The sequence below is a fragment of the Penicillium digitatum genome, chromosome 4 (assembly GCF_016767815.1).
Source record: "Penicillium digitatum chromosome 4, complete sequence".
NCBI classification, from domain to species: Eukaryota; Fungi; Ascomycota; class Eurotiomycetes; order Eurotiales; family Aspergillaceae; genus Penicillium; species Penicillium digitatum.
In genome coordinates, this window is record NC_089387.1 from 416,067 (window position 1) to 436,940 (window position 20,874).

The window sequence follows — 20,874 nt, forward strand, 5'->3', positions numbered from 1 at the left end:
CGAGAGAGGGGGACCCTGATATCCTGAGAACCTGGTAGTTGTAAAAAGGGGGCAAAAAACCTCACGGTAAACCACATTGTTCATAACCTTTTCAATATTCTCGGGATGTAAAAGGACCTATACCTGACTTGCGTCCGATGAGCGGGAGAATGCAATATAGAGCTGGCCGTGCGCAAAAGGAGATATACGGAGATCGAGGCCTACCCTAGCAAGCGATTGACCTTGTGATTTATTGATAGTCATAGCAAAGGCTAGCCGTATTGGGAACTGCACACGATTAACTATAAATGCATAGTCATTGTCCTTTGAGGTCAAGGTGATAGGGAAGATCAGGCGCGTTTCCCCAAGGCATGAACCACTCATAATTGATACCTCAAGACATCGAGGACGGATATTGGTCACAATCATACGGGTACCATTTCAAAGGCCGTTACGCGGATCGATATTCCGAAGCAGCATTACCGGAGCGCCCTTCTTTACGCGAATATCACTTAATGGGAAACCATTCGGAGATAGAGTGCGTAGATATTGCGGTGTTAAATCTTCCCGTAGATCAATTTCAGAATTGAGACCGGCACCAAGGTCACATGAGTCTGATAACTTTAAACTCCATTCTTCGGTTGGGAGAAACGGAAGAATAGACTCATTAAAGGCATCAACATCAGTATTCTTTGTTGTTAGAATAGCGCGCTCCGCAAAGAACCGACAGGAACGTGAGAGAGTTGTAGGATCGGCCACATTAGCTAACCGATGCAAGTCATCTTCGGGATAAATTGAGTCCACAAATTTATCTACCTCATAGCCTGTATTTGGGAGGAGACAATCTGGTACCGGAATCAACCCCTCCATCGCTTCATCCGTACAAAGCTGGGAAAGCCATTGGGCGAGGGAGACATTGGCAGGATTTATTGAGCGAAGGCGCATATTTTCAACCAATGAGAGAATTTGGATTGAAGAATCCCAGACATAGGCAAACTGTAGAGTGGATTGAACAATCGAGGCGCGGGTATTACTACCCTGAGGACCAATTGGTAGCGTTTGTTGGAAGTCACCGCCAAAGACTGTCGGAATACCACCAAAGGGTAGCTGGCTTGCCCCAGGGTAGTCAGTTTCGCGAATATCACGAAGCATCCTATCCACCGCATCAAAAACATCCCGATGTGTCATAGGAGTTTCATCCCAGATGATCAATCGTGTCAGAGAAATCAACTTTGCCGCCGCAGTATGTTTTGCAATGGAACAGGTACTGGCCTCATCACATGGCACTGGGACACGGAAGCGTTTATGTGCGGTACGACCACCTTCAAGGAGTAGTGATGCAACGCCGGTAGACGCCACACATAGTACCGCAGCACCAGGGGAGCGCCATCGGAAATACGAAGCTAGCGCGTGGTAAATAAAAGTTTTCCCTGTCCCACCAGGACCATGTAGGAAGAAACGGGCATTGTTTGGGTCTCCCTCGACCTGCCGGACAATACTATCAAAGGCAGCCTTCTGACCTTCTGTCATAAGGTGATATCGTTGTTCAAAATCACTGCGTTGCTTATCCAGATCGTAGGATAATTCCTCCTGAACCTCCTCATATTGAACAGTAAGGATAGAGGCCCAATCATTGATAGGGTAAGGGAGATCATATTCCTCTAACGTCTTATCAGAGAATGCGAGATCCTGCTGGATATACCAAAGAGCCAAGTCCTCATTTGATTTATCGTTAGGTGGGTCGAACTGGTTGGTTAACCGGCGAATGCGAGGAGGAAGATCATCGCCGAAATGCTCCTTGAACTTATCCCAGATTTGACTTGCTAAAGAACTATCCAAAGGAGCATTTAGGATAGCGGATATAAACATCATACGGAGAACTCTGCCAGTCTAAAAAAAGGTTAGTCTTAGATAGCTCAAGGGAGGGAGGTGGATTAAATATTTTGTATACCTGAAAGTGAATGGCATCTTCGAAACATTTAATCCACTCATCATTTTGTCGAAGGAGACCACGGGCCTCACATGATTCCTTGAAAGTAGGATATATAACCCCATTATATGTACGAAGGTCTTCGTAACCTGACGGTCCTGGCACAGACATCAAGAGATAGCGTAGGAAATAGACATCTCCTAGGTTAGGACGTAGTGGATGAACACGGCCAATTTGCATCTCACTGGAGGGTTGTCGAGGGTGCCATTTCTTCTGGCGGTAGACAAAATGACGTGGGAATTCTTGGTAGATATATCGTGGAGAATCGGGATTCTCTATATACCAACGGAAGAACTCGGTCAATGGGGTCTTCGAACTATTCAAGAGCTGTTCAAGCTCATTGTCACCTAAGGTTTCATCAAAGATAACAGATTGCCGGTCCTCAAGGTGGACAACCAAAGGTAAGACAGAAGGTTTAATACACTCAATATCAAATTCCAGTAAACGCCAGACAGCCTCAGATGATCCAATGTATCGGCCGGAGATCAAGTCCTTTGCCTCATTTAGCGTCAATTCCGCAGTAGCCCGATCAGGGCCCTTGTGTAAATACTTATGCAAGTACTTCACAGCGAACATCCCAGCACAGACCTCAACATTGATATGTGCGCGGTATTTGCGGAGAAGGAATGGATTAAAAGGAACCACCCATTCGTTACCAATCTGGATATCTTGATCACGATATAATGGGTGCTTCACTGTGTGACTGAACCCTTGACGGCGTTGGTAAATGGGGTATGCGTTATCTGGTGGAATTGTCTCATTGGTAAAAGGCTTCGGAAAGCCTTTTGAGCATACCTTCCGCCCATTCTTTTCGACCATACAGACGGCATTGGGGTGAAGGTCTCCGCAGGGGCCGTGCATCATGTAAGACGTTACCAAATCGAAAAGCATAGGATCTTCATCAGGGTCCGGGAGTTCTGCACAGACAAAGTCATCAATAACACGTGGGTTATGATGGTCGAAATTTGAGATCCAAAAAAGGATATGAGAGTGAGGCAGGCCTCGCTTCTGATACTCGATAACAAACACATATGCCTGGCAATGACTGAATATCTTGTGCTTAAGAAAGTCATCCATCAACTGCTTACGCTTCATTTCAAAAACCCGGGCAATCAGGTCTGCGCGGTCCCAGTGTCGTTGTGATGGGACACCATTTGTATCTTTGTATAGATTGCGTTGGACCTCTGGCCAATTGGGATTCGCTGTGAATGTAACGAATAGAGACGGTGTTCCATACTGCTGTATGATTGCAATAGAGTTACGGAATGAGTTTGTCCTATCGCGGGGGCCACCTTTATATGAAGAGGGTAAAATGACTGGGCGCCCAAGGTCCTTCGCTGGAATGCCTTGCTCCATAGCATTGCGGCGGTACTGGATAATCCTATATATAGTGGTTAGTATATAGTTTCAGGTAAAGCAAAGTATACTTACTTTGTGTATTGTTCAGCACGGAACTTCTTCTGGTTCCTCGGGGCAGAATAGAACTCCAAACGTCCCTTCTCTACCATAAGGTAAAGGTCAACCAAGAACTGCTGGAAGAGAGCCCCACCTCGATGAACGATATTGAAAGAATTTGACCGGGTATAGAGTAGGAACCTTGCCCACATCTGCGGAGTGATTTTATCACGGACTCTTCTCGCACCAGACTGTGTTGTATTCCGAAGACGTAGCGCACGGTGATGTCCTACACCACCCTCTGGCCAAAAAAGCACATAGTGAAGGGGAAGGTATAAAGGGTGGGATTGGTGAATCAAAGCAAGGTATTGAGGCCGTCCATTTATTCCTAACACTTCGTCGACTTCGTGCACCAAGTCAGAAATCCTAGGGAAGTCTGCATCTATGCGACTATCTGGTCGTTCGTGGAGATATAGACATATATCACGGCCACTTTCGCGACTCCATTCAGCGTCAATGTATCGAAGGCGATTTGATTCAGGAAGGAAAGCACCAATTTCATGGGTAGATACCGGTAGATCATACTGGCGCCCACCCTGTGGATTTGGTATAAGTCGTAGCTGGGCATTCAAACGTAACTGGGGCAAGCGAGACTCCTCTAAGGCTATCCGTGCACGTCGAAAAAGAGGCACAAAGTCGTTATTCGCCTCGACCCAGCGGCTAATCTTTGACATAACACGGCGCCCTGCGGTCTGGAGGTTTGGATTCATGTTCGAGCGAATATCATCCGCGGTATTAGGATCAATCATATACAGTCCAGCGTATGACGGGCTCTCACCTTGGAAGAATATTAGTAGGAATCATTGGTAATCGGGAAAAGATATCAACTATACCACGTAAAGGTCCCGAGAAATGACGATTCGTGCCCTCAATGGAATACGTCAAAACGGCCTCACTTCTACTAAGACGGCTATCACGGGTTGCAGAAACCGAAGTGAAGGTCAATGCTTGGTTCAGCTGCATAATGTGCTTCCGAAAATGAACAGCATCAGTGTCATTTGTACTGAACAGGCGCTTAATATCATCAGAAACAGTGCCCGGTAGCGATAGGGGATCCAATTCATCAAAAATCGAACCCCGCATACAGCATTTTTCAATGCCATCAATTGTAACTTGAACCTCATTCTTGAAAAAAAGGGCATGGCACTTACAACATTCCACGACCAAGTCCCCAATATCTAACGCATCAGGTATCTCTAAACTGGACTGAAAGCCACGTGGGACCCCCGCCCGTCGACGTACACGCTGGTTAACTGCCCTACAGGGACCACAGAACCGGTACCTTCGAAGGGACAGTGGAAGGCGAACGCCACATGAGTTGCAACAACGTAGCGTAGGGGGCGGCACTGGTGTTCCAAGTATTCCAGTCCGGGGAGAGGGAAATGTCTGACGCCCGGGTGTCATAGGCGTCGCCGGTGGTCTTGAACTTGGGGATGGGACAATGGGCCGGAATGGCGAAGAGGGAGCGTGTATTAACATTGGCAGAGGCGTCTCGATAGGAGTAGGTAGAGGGGTATTGGCAGTTGAACGTTGGGATACTTGCCGACGGCGGCAACGGTGGCAGACACGACGGGATTGTTCATACTGTGGGAGGACATTGGAACATGTATCACATACTCGAGGAGTAGAAGAGATAGTGAACAGAGCTGGCAGAGTAGTCTGATCCTGCGTACGACATGGCTGGCACCTCGCATATTTCGAACGGGCAGGAAAGCCAATGCCACAACTGGCACAGTGACGGGTTTCACCGTTTCTGGTGATCCACTTGTCTTCGCCGCGGCGGACGGCAGTAGTACATGGTGGACATCTGGCCGATTGGACCCGACGACGCTCATCTGGTAACCCAGCGAAGGGAGTAGAAGAACCACAGCGGGTACAAAAGATACTTGAGACGGTTGGCATTGTCTATTCCAAGGATTCCAAGGATGGGATAAAGTGAAGTATCAGGGAAGGTATATTGATAGAGGAAGTAAGTGAGTCGTGGGCAATTATATATAGTAGGCAAGCCCTAGCCCTCGGCTGTATAGGTGGAGCGAAAGGCACTACACTAAATAAATGAGAGGATAAAATCAGTGGATAAGGTATATGTATTATACATTGGAATATTGCAGTGTACAAATGTGTAACATATATGCAGGATATTAATTTTTTTTTAGATATATATATTCAGACAATGGGGTCAATATACAAATTATATAGCAGTGTAAAGGATATAAAATCCAATTTGCAAAGAAATGGAGTTAATTATGCATATAAATATAGGTGAAGAAGGGTTTATAGGTGAAGAAGGGTATACATGAGTAGTAAAGAATAAGTAGTAAAGATTATGTGACTTGGAATCAGTCCAGAAAAATTATACATACACCACTTTTGAGGTGATGATGTCAAGAAAATGCCCACGTGGCCTAGTAGTTAAACACACATACAATGGTTGGATGTTCGAAACGGCCCTTTGTCATTTAAAATTTTGCAATTTTCCACGGCGCAAAAAGCGGTAAGTGTGCCAGAGAGTAACTCTGCATTTTGATTGGTGCTCGGCCAAAAGCGGTAAGTGCGCCAAAGAGTAACTCTACATTTTGATTGGTGCTCGGCCAAAAGCGGTAAGTGTGCCAAAGAGTAACTCTGCATTTTGATTGGTGCTTGGCGGAACGGAACATGGTGATTGGTCTGGCAATACTGGACCTTGCAAATAGTAGATAGATACCTTGAACAGCGGGCGGTTTGTGTCAGGGTGCGGGCTGGCAGGACGGTATGATAGGAGATGACTGGCAGGGACAGGTCGTAACAGATCAGATTCTCATTGACAGGCAGGTACAGGCAGGGGCAGGCTAATATACAAGACGTAGCTCGAAGAGCTACAACAGGATCTAGAACTGAAGTTCAAGATAAACAGGTCGGAGATCACGTGCCGTGATCTTCCTCTAACTAAGCATCACGGTTCGCACCGTGACAGTTTGATTGGTTTAAGGAAGAGGGGCTTCGCGAGTGAAGAACCTGAGACAATGATCCTCTACACTGTGACTGTACTTATCGAATGATTTGGAGAGGGTCTGGATCTTCAAGTACTAACGAGACCAATTCAGGTATCGCGCAAACGTGGAGTCGACGCGTTGTATCCATCCTGAAAGTTTGCCTGAAAGATCAAACGGGTTTATGCCTTAGGCATCGAAGTGAGTCACGGGGTGAGTAGGTTGGGTAAGCTGCATCCTGGTGCGTAATCCCCTTTGTTCCCCTGTCTCAGATTGCAGGCTCCTTGCTGTATTTGCCTCGAATTTGTTTTAATCAATTTTCTGATAAAACTGCTTTTGACAAGGCATGGAAGAAACGATCGCCGAGCTACGGCGTCAGCTTGAGGAGGAGAGACAGGCGCGAGAAGAGGCGGAGAGACGCCAGGGAGAGGCGGAACGACTCCAGGGAGAGGCGGAACGACGCCAGGGAGAGGCGGAACGACGCCAGGGAGAGGCGGAACGACGCCAGGGAGAGGCGGAACGACATGTGCAGTCCAACACACTATTCACCCTTCTCGATCGCTGCCACAACTATCTGTCTCAAGCGATCAGAGTCGAGACGGATGCAACCCTCACGACTCAGGGCGATGCGACCAACCCGGTGAACAGACTTTACCCCAAGCGCATAGTCCCTTGGCTTGATTTCCCTCAGCTCCAGGAGCAAGTCTGGAGGAAACTCGACCGCACGGCTGCCTTAACCTCGCGCCCTCTCTTCCCTTCTGATACCCAAATCGATTATGTCTTTGCGAATATCCAGAACAGACCGATTTATTCGGAGGCGTCCCTTCGAAATTTCGAGCGAGACACGGTGGATAATTTTGTTGAAATGGTTATCAAGGCGTTGCGAGATGATGAAGTCTTTCGACATGAGTTTGGAATCCAAGGTCAAGTCACCTTTTACGACCGCATGAACCTATCGGAAACTTCGCTACAGAACAGTTTAGAGCAAATGAATCTTCAGGACGTGCGAACACCCCAACGATTCGCGAACACTAGGCCTGGGAGACGCAGAGGAAGGGGAAGAGGCGCGATACAGGGAAACAATAGGGATGGCACTACACGAAGACGTAATCGTCGTGCCGACCAGTTCTGCGTGCACCTTATGGCTGATGAACGACAAATACCAATATATGCGGTGGAGTTCAAAGCGCCGCATAAGGTGACAATCCCCGAATTGGTGGCGGGTCTACACCAGATAAATCTAGCTCGCGATGTCATTAACCAGGAAGGCGATACGTTTGAGTTTCATGCCACCTACCTCGTCGCCGCTGTGGTCACTCAGATATTCTCATACATGATCGATATTGGGGTTCAATACGGCTATATCTGCACAGGAGAAGCTTTTGTTTTTCTCTATATCCCGGAGGATGATCCCACAGTTGTTCAATATTTTTTGTGTATCCCAAACCAGGACGTGCAGGCGGACGATGAACTACGCCTCCACCGGACCGCTATCGGCCAGGTGCTTGCATTCACCCTTCAAGCGCTAGCCGCCAAAGCTCCGTCTCAAGAATGGCATGATGCGGCATACGACAAGCTAGAGACCTGGGATGTCGAATACCTAGATGTGTTGAGAAAAATCCCCGAGACTCTCCGTAAAGACCCGCGAGCCTCCAATTATCGACCATCGCACTGGAAACTAGAGCCGAAGACGCACAATACACGATCCCGCGCTCGCTGCAAACCAGATATCTCTACTCCAAAGCATTCGTCGACCGAAGGCAGCGGTAGTGATGAAGAATCGCACTCGCCATCTATCGCTGCAGCGGCTCGTAGCGGGTCGAGCCGTGGCCGAGGCAATAACCGCCAATCAACTAAGGAAAGCGAAAGCAAACGAGCCGGTCAGAATAATAAACAGACCTCTCGAAAAGATGGGCAATCTACACGACCCTACTGCACAATTGCCTGTATCCGCGGCATCGTTAACCGAGAACCTCTGGATCAAGAATGCCCTAACTGGAAACTCCACGGCGGCCAGAGACACTCTATAGGACCGCAGGAGTTCACACGCCGGCTTCACCGCCAACTTACCCAAAACCGAAACCATGGGTTTGAACAGCTTCACGTCTGTGGTCGGACAGGTTACCTCGTCAAAGCTACCCTTCTATCACACGGGTACACTGTGGTCATTAAAGCTACCACAATGGAGAAGCAGCATCGCCTTCAAGCGGAGGCGAACAATTATCGTCACCTCAGGAGCTTACAAGGAAATCAAATCCCCGTCTGTCTTGGCACATTTACGCCACAAGTCTTATATTGGTACCATGGCGAATTAATGGCGCAGATGATGATACTGAGCTGGTCTGGAAAACGGCTTCAGTATATTATCAACGATGAGAATTCCAGATTCTTTCACCAGGAGCGCGACAAAGCTCTGACCGTGCTCCGGTCGCATGGAGTTATCCACGGCGACAGTGAGTGGCGCAATATGCTGTGGGATGACCTAGGTGCTCGCTTGTTTGTTATTGACCTGGAGGAAGTGAAATGGTTGAAGTGCCCTCGGGCTCTTGAACCAACCTTTGGCAACATGCGGCATAGCCATCGCGTCGGGGTGGGGAAAAGTAGAAAAAAGCTCTTGTCCAGCTCAACTGCTGTCTGCTCATGACGGCCCTCAGACCCATAGACCACTGCGTTAGTTAACGTTACGTCTACACCTTAGATCAGTCGTGATACGTGGGGGAAGGGAGTACAGCGTTAAAGTCACAAATCGAACAAGGAATTCAAAGCCCTCGGGATAATTATATAAAGACCTTATGTCACGGTGCGAACCGTGATGCTTAGTCAGAGGAAGATCACGGCACGTGATCTCCGACCTGTTTGTCTGAACTTCAGTTCTAGATCCTGTTGTAGCTCTTCGAGCTACGTCTTGTATAATAGCCTGCCCCTGCCTGTACCTGTTGTTACGCACTGCCTAACTGGTCACAGTTATGTTGGAGCTTCCCTGATTATACTTGCCTGTGCTGATCCTCCAACGTCAACGATCTGCCTCTCAACCGAGCTGTTGCTGCGCACAGTCTTATTCCAGCCTAAGTCCTTTTGAGGGTATCGAGGAACGATGCCAGGTAGAGCGCCGAGTAGATCTATACCGCAGTATTGGTCTGCTCGTAGGTGTTGTCAAGTGATAATATAGTTAATGAGTCAACGTGGTTCCAAAGGTAAACACAAGTAACAATGTATGATTGAAGACGAAGAACTAAACTAAGTACATGAGAGAGTGTCCTTATATATCCTTCGCTTCCTGGGGTCGCCAGTGCTCCTGGGGTATATCCTACACCCCGGGGTAGATCGACCCCTCTGAGTATATCCTACCCCGTGCAGGGATATACTCCTCCTGTGATCACGTGATTGCTTGATTGGCTCTCGGTGGCCCATCTGTGTACCCGGTGGGTCACCACTGATTGGTGACGGGTAGGTCCGTAACATACCTGTCAAGTGGAATCTGATCTGTTATGACCTGTTCCTACCAGTCACCTCATATCATACCGTCCTGCCAGCCCGCACCCTGACAAATTGTCGTGGTATCGTCACCAGAAAATTATTGCGCTTCTTTGATAAGTAATTGTCAAACTACTTTAGGATAGGTATCTTGAAAATCCGGTGTTTTAGGCTGTAGAGTACCCTAAGCAATTATATACGAATAATGCCGGTTGTTAGCAGTGAGGGTGTCAGGGTGCGGGCTGGCAGGACGGTATGATAGAAGATGACTGGTAGGAACAGGTCATAACAGATCAGATTCCACTTGACAGGTACAGACAGGGGCAGGCTATTATACAAGATGTAGCTCCCAGAGCTACAACAGGATCTAGAACTGAAGTTCAAGATAAACAGGTCGGAGATCACGTGCCATGATCTTCCTCTTACTAAGCATCACGGTTCGCACCGTGACGTGACACGTTCGAAAGATGGTATCCTGGGGGTTAGACAAGGCGTTGATCTTGTCTAAAATGGGTTGGCGAGGTGTGAGTCTCGTCAAATGGGATTGGTGAAAATTCAGATTTGTGGGGTCAAAAATCTCCACCGTGGTGCGACGCAGGCACCCAAAAGGGGTTAACCAGGGTTTCGAGGGTTACGTTACAATAGCCTCGAAAGCAACGGCGCTCATGACCTGAGATGTATTACAGTTTCTACTATGAAGTGTAGATATAACTGGAAAATCTCTGTTGTGCGTGAAGAGAGAGAGAGAAACTATCTATAAGATGGGAAACTAAGTACTAGGAGCATGTGGTAGCATGTGAATATTCACATGCTTTCAACAGTATCCTTTGGAAATTTCCTTCTGTCAGAATCAGTGGAGTGGTCCAACTGGAAGGCACCAAGCAAGAATCTCTGGAGGAGAAGCTGACTCGCAGAGGGTGAGTCAGGTTTCGGCCTGACAGGGGCCGGTTATTAAAATACCACCTGAGAACCTGACGACCCCTCTACTCCATACAACGTCCCTTCTCGGGCAAAGGATGCTCAAACTCGAGGCTTTTCCCCTCCATTCTCACGTTCAACAGTACATAACTCTGCCCACTCTAGATGTCGCAACTGTTTAAGGTCGGGAGTCGTCGCCATGCGCGATGCGAGTTTTCGTGTGAGCTCACGGATAAATGGAAGAGAAAAGAAAACGAGAAGAAATTTGGTGAGGAGATGCACAACAGCAGCGGACAATACACCATTCGCGGAGAGATACTCTTCAAAATGAAAGTCGTGACCGTAGAGTTCTGGTTTCTGAGAGGCGCTGCGGTAGATCGTGGCCTGATTTCCAGGGCCTGTGAAGGAGGTTGCCAAAGAGCCTAGCTCTTGTAGGTATCAATATCCAAAGACGCGCGCGATCCAAGATGCCTTCTGGGTCATTCTTTGAGGTCGTGGAAACAATATCGACGAGTCACCGGATAGGTACCAACCAGAACCGTACGTCTTTTTAAAGGTTGCAGAAGATGGCTTGCAAGTCAATGTTGAAAACTCTTCGATGGGGCATCATCTATTAACTGGTGGTACGGATATCAAGAGATTCTCTACGAAAGTAGCAGTCGGTGGTTGAAATTTTATGTCTTTTGGAGAATACAGACATACTTGACATGCATGGACTATCGTGGAGCTGAAGAAACACATCGCCTGGGCGGTTTACTGATGGTCGGTAATTTTGCAATACAGCACAAAACCATTCATGGGGAGACATTTCTAAGATCACGAACGAGGTATTCGAGGAGCATTGTATTGATACCAGTAATTAATACACCCAACATCAGAGTTTGAAGGATATCATGCGCATAGCTTCCATCCACTTGGTTTCCACGTTCAAGGGCCGAGATCGACGCTGCAAAATCATGAGAGATCGGAGCCACTTTCAAGAGTTGCCCACCGAGCCACACGGGATCTTTTGGCAAGACAATTTTGTTGATGCCGAACACGAGCAACGACTCATCTCGGTCTTTTCCAACGAGCTAGAATGGCCCGACCGCCCTGGCCGAATATCGCTCCACTATGGCTACAGCTTCGACTATAAAACATTCGGAATAGACCCTGAGATTCCATACAAGGAATTCCCAGAATGGCTCCTGCCTCTCATCCCGACAACCGAGGACCGGCCTCCAGACCAGGTCTGTCTGCAGTACTATCCTCCAGGCGCGGGCATTCCGCCCCATGTAGATGCACACAAGCCATATGATCAGCTCTACGCGCTATCTCTTGGTGCACCGGCGATTATGATATTCCGCCGGGGCGAGGAACGCGTCGAAGTTGACTTGACCCCGCGGAGCATGATACAGATGAGCGGCGAGTCAAGGTTGCATTGGACGCATGGTATTAGGAAGCGAAAGAATGATCCTCTCCCGGATGGGACGGCGAGGCCGCGCGGGAAGCGCTGGAGTATCACTTATCGCTGGCTCAGGGATGGGGAATGTGAATGTGGGAATCTGGAGCTGTGTGACACGGCTCAGCGACGGAATGGTGTTGAAAAAGAGAAGAGATCGCTAAAGGCTTTGGCGGAGCAGGCTGCGCTCACGGCACCGGTGGTATAGATTGAGTCAAGATGGTGTGATGACTTGGCTCGTTTGCTGTGTAAATCAAATGCGAGTGACATATGCCCGGGCTTCGCGTCGGCAATTGAGAATATGGATGGTGTCTGGCCACAGCAAACATCTTGGTTGGCGTCGCTGGGGTGTCCATCGGGGACATTTTGCAGTCTAGGCGGAAAAAAGACGTTGAGGATTCCGCTTCTACAGGCCGGTGCCGACGTCAAATTTCAAAAGGAGAGCGGCAAACCCGAAATTGATTGTAATGGCGTGTGATTAAGAGGACCTCGTGAAAATGTGGCTGTATGAACCTATCTGAAGATGTTTCGTGCACAGTTCTGAATACAGACCAAGCTCCATCAACAACAGAGATAGGCTCTCTTTTGTGGACCTTCAGCTTAGAAATTGCAGATTTGTGCTTTGTTTTAAGGAGAGTTTTCCACTTTTTAATCGTTTTCAGTTCCATTCTTTTCTCTGGAAAAAAATGACCTGTAGAATGACAGCTTCAGAAAATTCCAAATATGGACACCCTTTTAAACAAATTGATCTAATCCAGGCCACTCGCGCCAAAGCGAGGTTAGTGAGAAACCCATCAATTAAGAATGAAGAGCCAAGAAGTCGAGGTCACTGTTAAGAACATTCCATACAGACCTATCCAGACTCAAATTGACATCAACAGCACACGGAAGATTGGCACAATCCCAAGGACCTCTATAGCTCTGACGTCGAGGCACCTCCTCCTCGGTAGACAAGATGATTGCCAATCCATCGACCCGGTAACCTTCGCTAAAAGCTGGTGATACCAGGGAAGGCGCAATGCGCTTGCCATTGGGGGCGATGTCAAAGTCAACCCCAACGTATGTCTTACCCCTACTCCACTGGGTCGCGACAAGGCAACCATCTGGAACCATCTTTTTGAACCTGACGTGACTTTTGTTCGGCTGTGCGGCTATCCATTCAAACTGCTTTTTGACTTCCTCCATATTAACAGAGTGGATTGCATCGTGAATAATCTGTGCAATCTGCCAGAGCGGACCCCTTTCGAGCAATTCGTGGGAGGCAGAAGTCGAGGGGCAGTGCACGGCGTTTGGAAAGTAGCGTGCGGGGAGCTTCAGACGGGTGGGGTCACGCATGTCCATAGTCGTCCAGAAATCGCGAAGTGACTGCAGCGCGTCGGGGTCTGGTTCGAGTCCCTTGTCACGTAGAACTTGAATTCTGGCTTGGTAAATTTTTTGGTACAGATAGGCTGAGACGAGCTCGAATCTGGTGAGTGGACTCTGTCCCTGGGCGTTGGGGTTGCTTGCAGCACCTTGGAGTGAAATCAAATCTGAACCGTGGAAACGCAGAGGACAAGTGTATACGGAGGAGGGTGTAGAAGTCTCTGGCATAACCGTGGTGTTTTGATCCAGGCAAAAATTCAAAGGGTTGAACGCAAGGGCTTTCTCCTTCTGGCTGGCCGATGGGCTGTTCGTTCCCCGAAATTGTGAGTATATCTCCGGGGGGGCGATGAGTGTTGGTGGAGAGGAATCGCGTAATTGTTTGTAGATCTCAGCGAGATCGCGCACGAGCTGCATGAACCCAGTGGCATCGCAGACCTGATGATGAACTCGAATCCCTAGTGCGACCCCTCCACAGCCGAACCGGGTGTGTTGGATGGCAAAGATGGGATTTTGTGAGACAGATCCCGTTGTTGAATAAAAAATTGGAAGAAGTGCATTCCCAGAGTCTGGCAGATTAAATACCAAGACACGGGCTGAAAGAGCAGACAGCGCGATGCTAGCGAGTCTTCTCGCGCACTGTGCCTCCCAAAGTTCAGCGCCAGTACCCAGTCTACCAATCTCCGGAGCTTGGCTGGCTGGATTCTGCTGCAGACGGCCGGTTAAATGCGGGTAATAGTCGAGGAGGTGGGATGCAGCCACCTTCAAGCGTTCAACCGGGAGGAAGTTGGCTTCTGATAGTGTTTTAGGCTTTCTGTAGACCAGTATGGCTTCAATAGTCAACTTAGCGGGCACAGTGTGATCCATTGGCCCTAGACTAAAAGAGGACTCGAGTGCGGGGACTGTCGCCTCATTGGCGCAGTTAAGCGTGTGCCGCGTAGAAACGCGTACTCGGTCGAGTACCATCTCCGTGATTGGATGTTAAAAAAAAATCCAAGAATAACGGGATAATCAAGATGGATAAGCCCGTCAACAGGTTGCCAAGGATGAAAGGTGACGAGGATGAAAGAAGGTGAAGTTGAAAGAGTGACCGTTTGTGGTGCTTAAACGCAGAGGGGAATTTCCACTTCATCCCATCTTTGTCTGCGTTTTTGGAATAACAAACTCGATTATGCGCCGTTCGAGTGAGGACAATGAACTACAAGGTCACCTAGAGAGTACTTGGCCACGTTTTATTTAAGTTCATGTATACCTTCAACGAAATAAAATGAAAGAACAAAAAGAAATGCGGGGATAGTGTAAGCACCGTTTAAAACAAAGAAACGGTCCCAGAGGTGTATTTTATCATCACATACACAGCGAAGTGTATGGCTGTGGGAAATTTCATGCATTTAGAGTATGTGGTCATGTTAATTGAAGATATGGGTGACCGAGATCAAAATTCAAATCCAATGCTATTGTCCTAATGGAGAGATGGGTTTGATGCCAATAAAAGGTGTCACCTGTAGACGTGAAGCCTCCACTTGCCTTCCTTTTTTGGTTCACCCACCTACCATTGTCTTAAAGCTACCAAGTACAAGAACCTGGCTCCTCCTAATTCTCTCTCTTCTTTGCCCAAATCCTCCGTGCCTCAGTTCCCCACTGCACAAGGTGGTTCCTGTTGAGTACCTTTCAACTATTTGACTGTGATTTCAGAGTTAGATTCATATCAAGCTTATGGATGCTGTTGTTCAGCGATCAGTGCAATCTTGAAGGGCTCTAGAGGGTTTTCTATAAGCGGCCCAAGCTAGACTGTCGATGGCACGTGGCATGTCTCAGAGGGTATCAGTCAGTAGCTTCGACTGACAAACTCCTAATACACATCTGCAGAAACAGACTGTACATATCTGGACTGTCTGGATACTCCCACTGACTGCCTGAAGCTGAACTAATGTAGGAAGGGGGTCTGTTCTCAATTTCTTCAACATCAATTTTGGAGCCTTTCCACAGAGATAGCTCTCAGTTGGCCAAGCAGTCTTCTAAGGACATTCATTTTCTTAAAGTTCCGTTTCATGCTTCCACATCTTCATGCTCAGCGGGCCTATCATTTACTTCGTCGGTTATTCTTATCTTTCTATTAAGAATTGCACGAGACTGCTTGTCCATGTGTGTCTACCAAAGTGGAGATTATGTTCGAAGTTCAAAGGATCGTAACCTATCACAGCTATAAGATATTTGCTGTGAAGATTTACATTCTTCAAGCCGAGAAGCAGGGGGCTTAGAAAGTCATGAGACCATAATCTTGATGTCTGACGAATGAAGTGCATTTATTTTGTCTTTTGAAGAATCAAAATTTCGGACATTCCTAGCAGTAACTCCCATCCTTCCCAGCTGAAAGATAGGGAAAGCTAGATTTTTATCTGACCTCAAGATACAGGCACTGGCCAAACACTATGGCCGATGGGCCTTTGCTCAAGGGTCGCAATAGCAGTAATCATTAACATCCACGGCTTAGGTCGAATTGTTGACGCCAATAATTAGCTCACATAAGCATTACGTGGACAAATTAGTAAGTCTCCTACACACTTCCAGATACATCCATGGACGATTATGGAACCAGGTAGGGACAAGTCTCATCGACCCTGTAAGATGAAACGGGAGAGCCGCTGGCGAGATTTGACCAATCAGCGGCCAAAGGTTTGGGGCGGCTCCCACCAAGAGATCCACCAGGGCGGCTCCGATGTGGGGACATGCAGGAGCACCAAATCTTTATCTAGATATATAAACGGCTGGATCTCTGTCTTCTTCCCTCAATTCAACATCAATCCCAAATCACCACATTTGATCCCTCTTTGACTATAATAAAACCTCAGAATGGTTAACCCTTCAATTGTCATTGTGCCAGGTGCATGGCACCAACCTGCACACTTCGAAGGCCTCATCCATGACCTTGCAAAGGTCAACTACGATGCAGAGGCTGTGACAATGCCTTCGGTGAACTCCAACCCTCCACTGCCCAGCTGGGAGAAGGACGCGCAGGCTGTGCGACAAGTGATTCTGACCAGACTGGATGCCGGAAAGGATGTAATTGTCCTGGCACATTCGTTTGGCGGCGTCGCCATGTCGGAGGCAGCGAAGGGTCTAGGAAAGAAGGAACGAGATGCACAGGGCTTGAAAGGCGGTATAATCAAGCTGGTCTACATGTGCGCGATGGCGTTGCCGGAAGGCCAGACCCATTTCGGTCAGTTGGTCCCGCAGACGCCCGAGGAAGAAGAGATCCAGCGTCAGCGCAAGGAGTTCGAAGAAAAGTTCGGTGGACCGGATGTATCAGCGGTATGGACGTGAATCTTCCCTTTCATATCCTCAAAGCTAATCTATCGACAGGATGGAGTAATCACACTCCCGAAGGACCTCGTCCACCTCATGCTTTATAACCGTTGCGACCAGAAGGATGTCGAAAGGGCTGTGGGGCTCCTGGGAACATTCCCCGTGGGCCCGTTTACCGTTCCTGTCACATACACCGCGTACCGTGAAATTCCAAGCACATACATTGTCTGCAAAAACGACCACGCAGTGGAGGAAGCGTATCAGCGAAGGATGATTGCGCAAGGCGAGGGCTGTTTTGAGGTTGAGGAATGCGAGGAGGGCCATTCCCCATTTTTGAGTAACCCGGGCTTTATTGTCGATTGTGTTCGTAGGGCAGCCGGAGAGAAGGTCTAAGCATGTCGACTAAGCCTTGTCGCCCTTTCTGTGTGCCCATCGAATACTGTGTTGCATTTCGTGGTTGAAAATAAGGGGTTGAACCCCGGGAAATATACAGATCAAATGGTAGATAACTGCGTATGATGTATAAAGATTAGCCAGATTATCCAATATTATTCCAGGTCAAGTTAGAGCCATGCACATTCATTCCAAGCTTCATCATACCGGTGCATACCATAGTTGTAAACCTAGTTTTCTATCGGTTATTCAATAGTAGCACCGGGCCTGGTAGGTATATCATATTTTGGTTTTGATTAATGTTTAAAATTGTTGCCTCCAACTTCAGACGTCATTAAAGGAGTGGAGGTGTGCGCGAAAGTGCATGGGCCATTTTGGAATTATATAAAGGGGGCCGGGTGGTTGCTGCTTGGATTTGCCTGAAGATGCCTGAATCCATGTTCTACACCGTTGTCGACACCGCTCTTTACCACGGGCTCATTCATAATTTTTTTTGCCGGCCTGGAATCAGGCACATTCAGGCAGCATCCACCGAAATTATTTGACCTGATGCTGTGAACCTTCGCAGGCGCGGAACGGAGAATCAATTCAGCCGCGCCGTCCCTCGGGAATAACACAATTCAGCGGACACTCCCTTGTCTTGTAGCTATCATGTAGATACGGAATGCCGGGTGATCTCAATTCTTCAAAGGCATCAACATCTCCCGCGAATCCACCGCGGCGCCAAAACACAAGTTGTGACCAATGCAGACGTTCGAAGCGACGCTGTGTGGTGCAGTCGGGTCCAGACGGAATTCCCGATGCGATCTGCCAAAATTGCAAACGTCTGAGACGCCAATGTACATTCGAATTCGCTATAGCCCAGTCCAGTCCCTTCTCTCGCAAACGACCAAAGCGAAACTGCGGGGAACCTATAATATCAACGAGGCAAAATGAATATAACGACTTTGATGCAACACCCGAGGAAGTCGTTGGCAGCCCGAGCAATCGATTTGATGCTACCTCCATCGCTGACCAAGATGTTCTAGCGGCTTGGTTGAATCTCGACTATGATGAGATCGTCGCGGATAGCGTCAACTTGTTTTCAACAAACTTTGGGCCTTCCAACTCATTCACTGCGCTTCGTTCGGAGGACAAAGCGCTGGAGGAGAGCCAGCTTGAGGGTCAACGTACAGATCTCACGTCTCATCTGACTTGCTTGCACGGGGGACAAAAACTCGAATCAAATCGTCACCGACCAACAATTGGCCTTTCATTCAATAGTCCTATCAACCTGCTGAATTCTGGAATAGATGCAAATATATTGGGTGATCGTCTCGCTCGGATTTACGAAGCAATAGCTACAGCCAGTGCGTTGAGGGTTTTGGACTATGACTGCAATCTTTACGCGACTATGAGTCGCTACCGGTTGAAGAACAGTGACTCAGGGAGCTCAAATGGATCGGCAACTTCAGCAATGGATCCAATCCCTATCACACCCCGATTTTCTCTTCCGGTATCGTCAAAAGCAATCCCTTATGAGATTTCCTTGTTGGGAAGTGTTCGGTTCCTTGATCATCTGGGTGGCCTCTATGGCAATCGACTGAATTCGGCCGCGCGGAAGAAATCAGATGAGACTTTCAATGCGGTTCTTCGCGCATTCTCAATGCAATGGTTGCCAAGCTCGTCTTCCTTTGAAGCAAGCTTGGCTCATGATGACTTTTCTCGAAATCCAAAGTCTGGAGAGGCAGGAGATGACTTTTCCTTGAACGCTTTCATTGATGCTTGGGTACGAGCAAGATCACTTCTCAGCGACGCAAAAGATATTCGGTCATTTCGAGTTGTATTGGCAACACTCCTGTTTGTTGGTATTGTTACACCTACTAAAATAATGGACAGAGAGGATCTTGTACCAAACCACTTCCTAGACATAGCTTTACAAAAGTTATTCTACTTGGATGGACTCGTCACTCAATACTGTGCGAACCTGGGACCATCATCCACATATAGCGCTTTAGCTGAAGGAAGTTTAAACATCGTCCGGTGGACTGCGTATATCCGTGACACAGGCGCAGCGTTAGCGATGGATTGGCAATGCAAACTTCCAGATCTATGGCGTACTACAAAAGGTTAGTGTTCTTTGAATGAGAAATCTAGACTTTGTGGCAACTGAACTAAAGCCGCACAGTTTTTTCTGGCAAAGAGGCCGTAGCAGCATTAGCAGTCTCTCAAAATATCCTTGAGTTGAACATCAATGTTCAACCCATCTGCCGGAAAGCTAGTGCAGAAACATTCATTCTGTGGAGGCAGATTATAAAAATCAAAACCGCTGCTAACCAGGAGCATGGCACCGCCAAGGAACGGTGCTCGTCAACAATTGAAGCAACAAACTTGAGCATGGCAGCTGTTCGTGAGTTCAGTGAATCATTCCAACCTTTCATTCTTCAGTGCATCAGAAATTTCCATTGCCTCTCCACGTGTCCTAGGATATCCCTTGGTAAGCTACACTCTGATGAATTCGCTTATTCGTCCTTTCCCCCACAATTCTATCATCGGTATCCTACTGACAATTTGTGCATTAGTTTCCCTCGTGATGTTCTGGAGTCTTGGGGTTTTTCTTCTCGCCGAAGTCTTCGAAAGGGTGACCAAAGACCTTGATGCTTCTATCGAACAAGAAATAGGGCCCGCTGTCTGGGAATATCAGCGCGACGCAGCCTCATGCGTGGCACAGGTAGTTGAATGCGTACTCAGCTTACCCGCCGAGGAGGCCTTCAACCTCCAAAATGGACTCGGTGCCGAAGTCCCACTCACCGCTTATCATGTCACTCCCAGCTTAGCTATCACAGCCCTTCAAAGGGCCATTGAGAGTGTTATAGACCTGCAGCTTCACTCTTGCTCCGATGATCATTCATCAAAGGATGACACACAGTTTTTGATACCAGACGGGATCTGGGATCGAAAAATCGATATCCTCATGAAAGGACTCATGTCGCTTGATGTCACTATTGGCGGGTCACAGACCTGTGGTGTGGCCCTCAAGGAGCTGATGCACAAATACGGGGATATACTGTCTGAGTGCTGGACTTCGGGGTATGACTCATGACATGTGGCGGACATAGCCGAAAGGCTATATACGCGTCAACTGAGGGGAAAGTCGATATATCAGAGTTGATGGACGCGAACGCCAAGTACATACCGCCGAAATTCCTAAGATAAACACAAGCCATGATAAAGAAGAAAAAAGACTCATCTAGCCCTGAGCCATCCGCTCGGGCCCCTCATTCGGTCTAAATCTAGTGGTGTGCATGATATGCATGCCATCACACTTCAGGCTGCGCTGCACGCCAACCTGATCCTCGAGTGAAACGAGTTTCCCTCCGGTTAATTTCAGCACCGCCTGTTTTTCCGCCTGGAGCCGCACTTTTCCATATCCAACTCTCACTGTGCCCGGTCTTTGGGAAATGATCTGCGGAGTGTTTGATCCAGTTATCATGGCAAGCATCCCGATCACTCAATTCTAAGAAATTCAAGGTTTCATGGCGAGAGGTGATTTGATGAGACACCAGTCGAGCCCGGCACTATCAACTCTACTCCAAATAGGATACAAGCGA

At 48.0% G+C, this 20,874-nt stretch overlaps 7 protein-coding genes across 7 annotated transcripts; 4 read left to right on the plus strand and 3 right to left on the minus strand.

Annotated features, from left to right (window-relative positions):
- Nucleotides 1–420: 420 nt before the first annotated feature.
- Pdw03_0134 (PIF1 helicase) lies at nt 421–1,851 on the minus strand (the record flags this gene model as incomplete). The annotated part of the gene is made up of 2 exons (XM_066099516.1): nt 421–1,017; nt 1,348–1,851. The coding sequence occupies 2 exons, from the start codon at nt 1,849–1,851 to the stop codon at nt 421–423; spliced, it is 1,101 nt and encodes a 366-aa protein (XP_065957243.1).
- A 1,545-nt stretch (nt 1,852–3,396) lies between these two features.
- Nucleotides 3,397–4,387, minus strand: Pdw03_0135 (ATP-dependent DNA helicase pif1; the record flags this gene model as incomplete). Its single annotated transcript, XM_066099517.1, has 2 exons — nt 3,397–4,202; nt 4,258–4,387. The coding sequence occupies 2 exons, from the start codon at nt 4,385–4,387 to the stop codon at nt 3,397–3,399; spliced, it is 936 nt and encodes a 311-aa protein (XP_065957244.1).
- Nucleotides 4,388–6,739: 2,352 nt separating this feature from the next.
- Nucleotides 6,740–9,037, plus strand: Pdw03_0136 (Protein kinase-like domain; the record flags this gene model as incomplete). The annotated part of the gene is made up of 1 exon (XM_066099518.1): nt 6,740–9,037. The coding sequence occupies one exon, from the start codon at nt 6,740–6,742 to the stop codon at nt 9,035–9,037; it is 2,298 nt and encodes a 765-aa protein (XP_065957245.1).
- Nucleotides 9,038–11,741: 2,704 nt separating this feature from the next.
- On the plus strand, nt 11,742–12,434 carry Pdw03_0137 (2OG-Fe(II) oxygenase family oxidoreductase, putative; the record flags this gene model as incomplete). Its single annotated transcript, XM_014681858.1, has 1 exon — nt 11,742–12,434. One exon carries the CDS (start codon nt 11,742–11,744, stop codon nt 12,432–12,434), a length of 693 nt encoding a protein of 230 aa, XP_014537344.1.
- A 590-nt stretch (nt 12,435–13,024) lies between these two features.
- On the minus strand, nt 13,025–14,551 carry Pdw03_0138 (Transferase; the record flags this gene model as incomplete). The annotated part of the gene is made up of 1 exon (XM_014681859.2): nt 13,025–14,551. The coding sequence occupies one exon, from the start codon at nt 14,549–14,551 to the stop codon at nt 13,025–13,027; it is 1,527 nt and encodes a 508-aa protein (XP_014537345.2).
- A 1,887-nt stretch (nt 14,552–16,438) lies between these two features.
- On the plus strand, nt 16,439–17,284 carry Pdw03_0139 (alpha/beta-hydrolase; the record flags this gene model as incomplete). The annotated part of the gene is made up of 2 exons (XM_066099519.1): nt 16,439–16,897; nt 16,949–17,284. 2 exons carry the CDS (start codon nt 16,439–16,441, stop codon nt 17,282–17,284), a joined length of 795 nt encoding a protein of 264 aa, XP_065957246.1.
- Nucleotides 17,285–17,948: 664 nt separating this feature from the next.
- Pdw03_0140 (Fungal transcriptional regulatory protein, N-terminal) lies at nt 17,949–20,366 on the plus strand (the record flags this gene model as incomplete). The annotated part of the gene is made up of 3 exons (XM_066099520.1): nt 17,949–19,392; nt 19,452–19,760; nt 19,846–20,366. The coding sequence occupies 3 exons, from the start codon at nt 17,949–17,951 to the stop codon at nt 20,364–20,366; spliced, it is 2,274 nt and encodes a 757-aa protein (XP_065957247.1).
- Between the last annotated feature and the right edge of the window lie 508 nt (nt 20,367–20,874).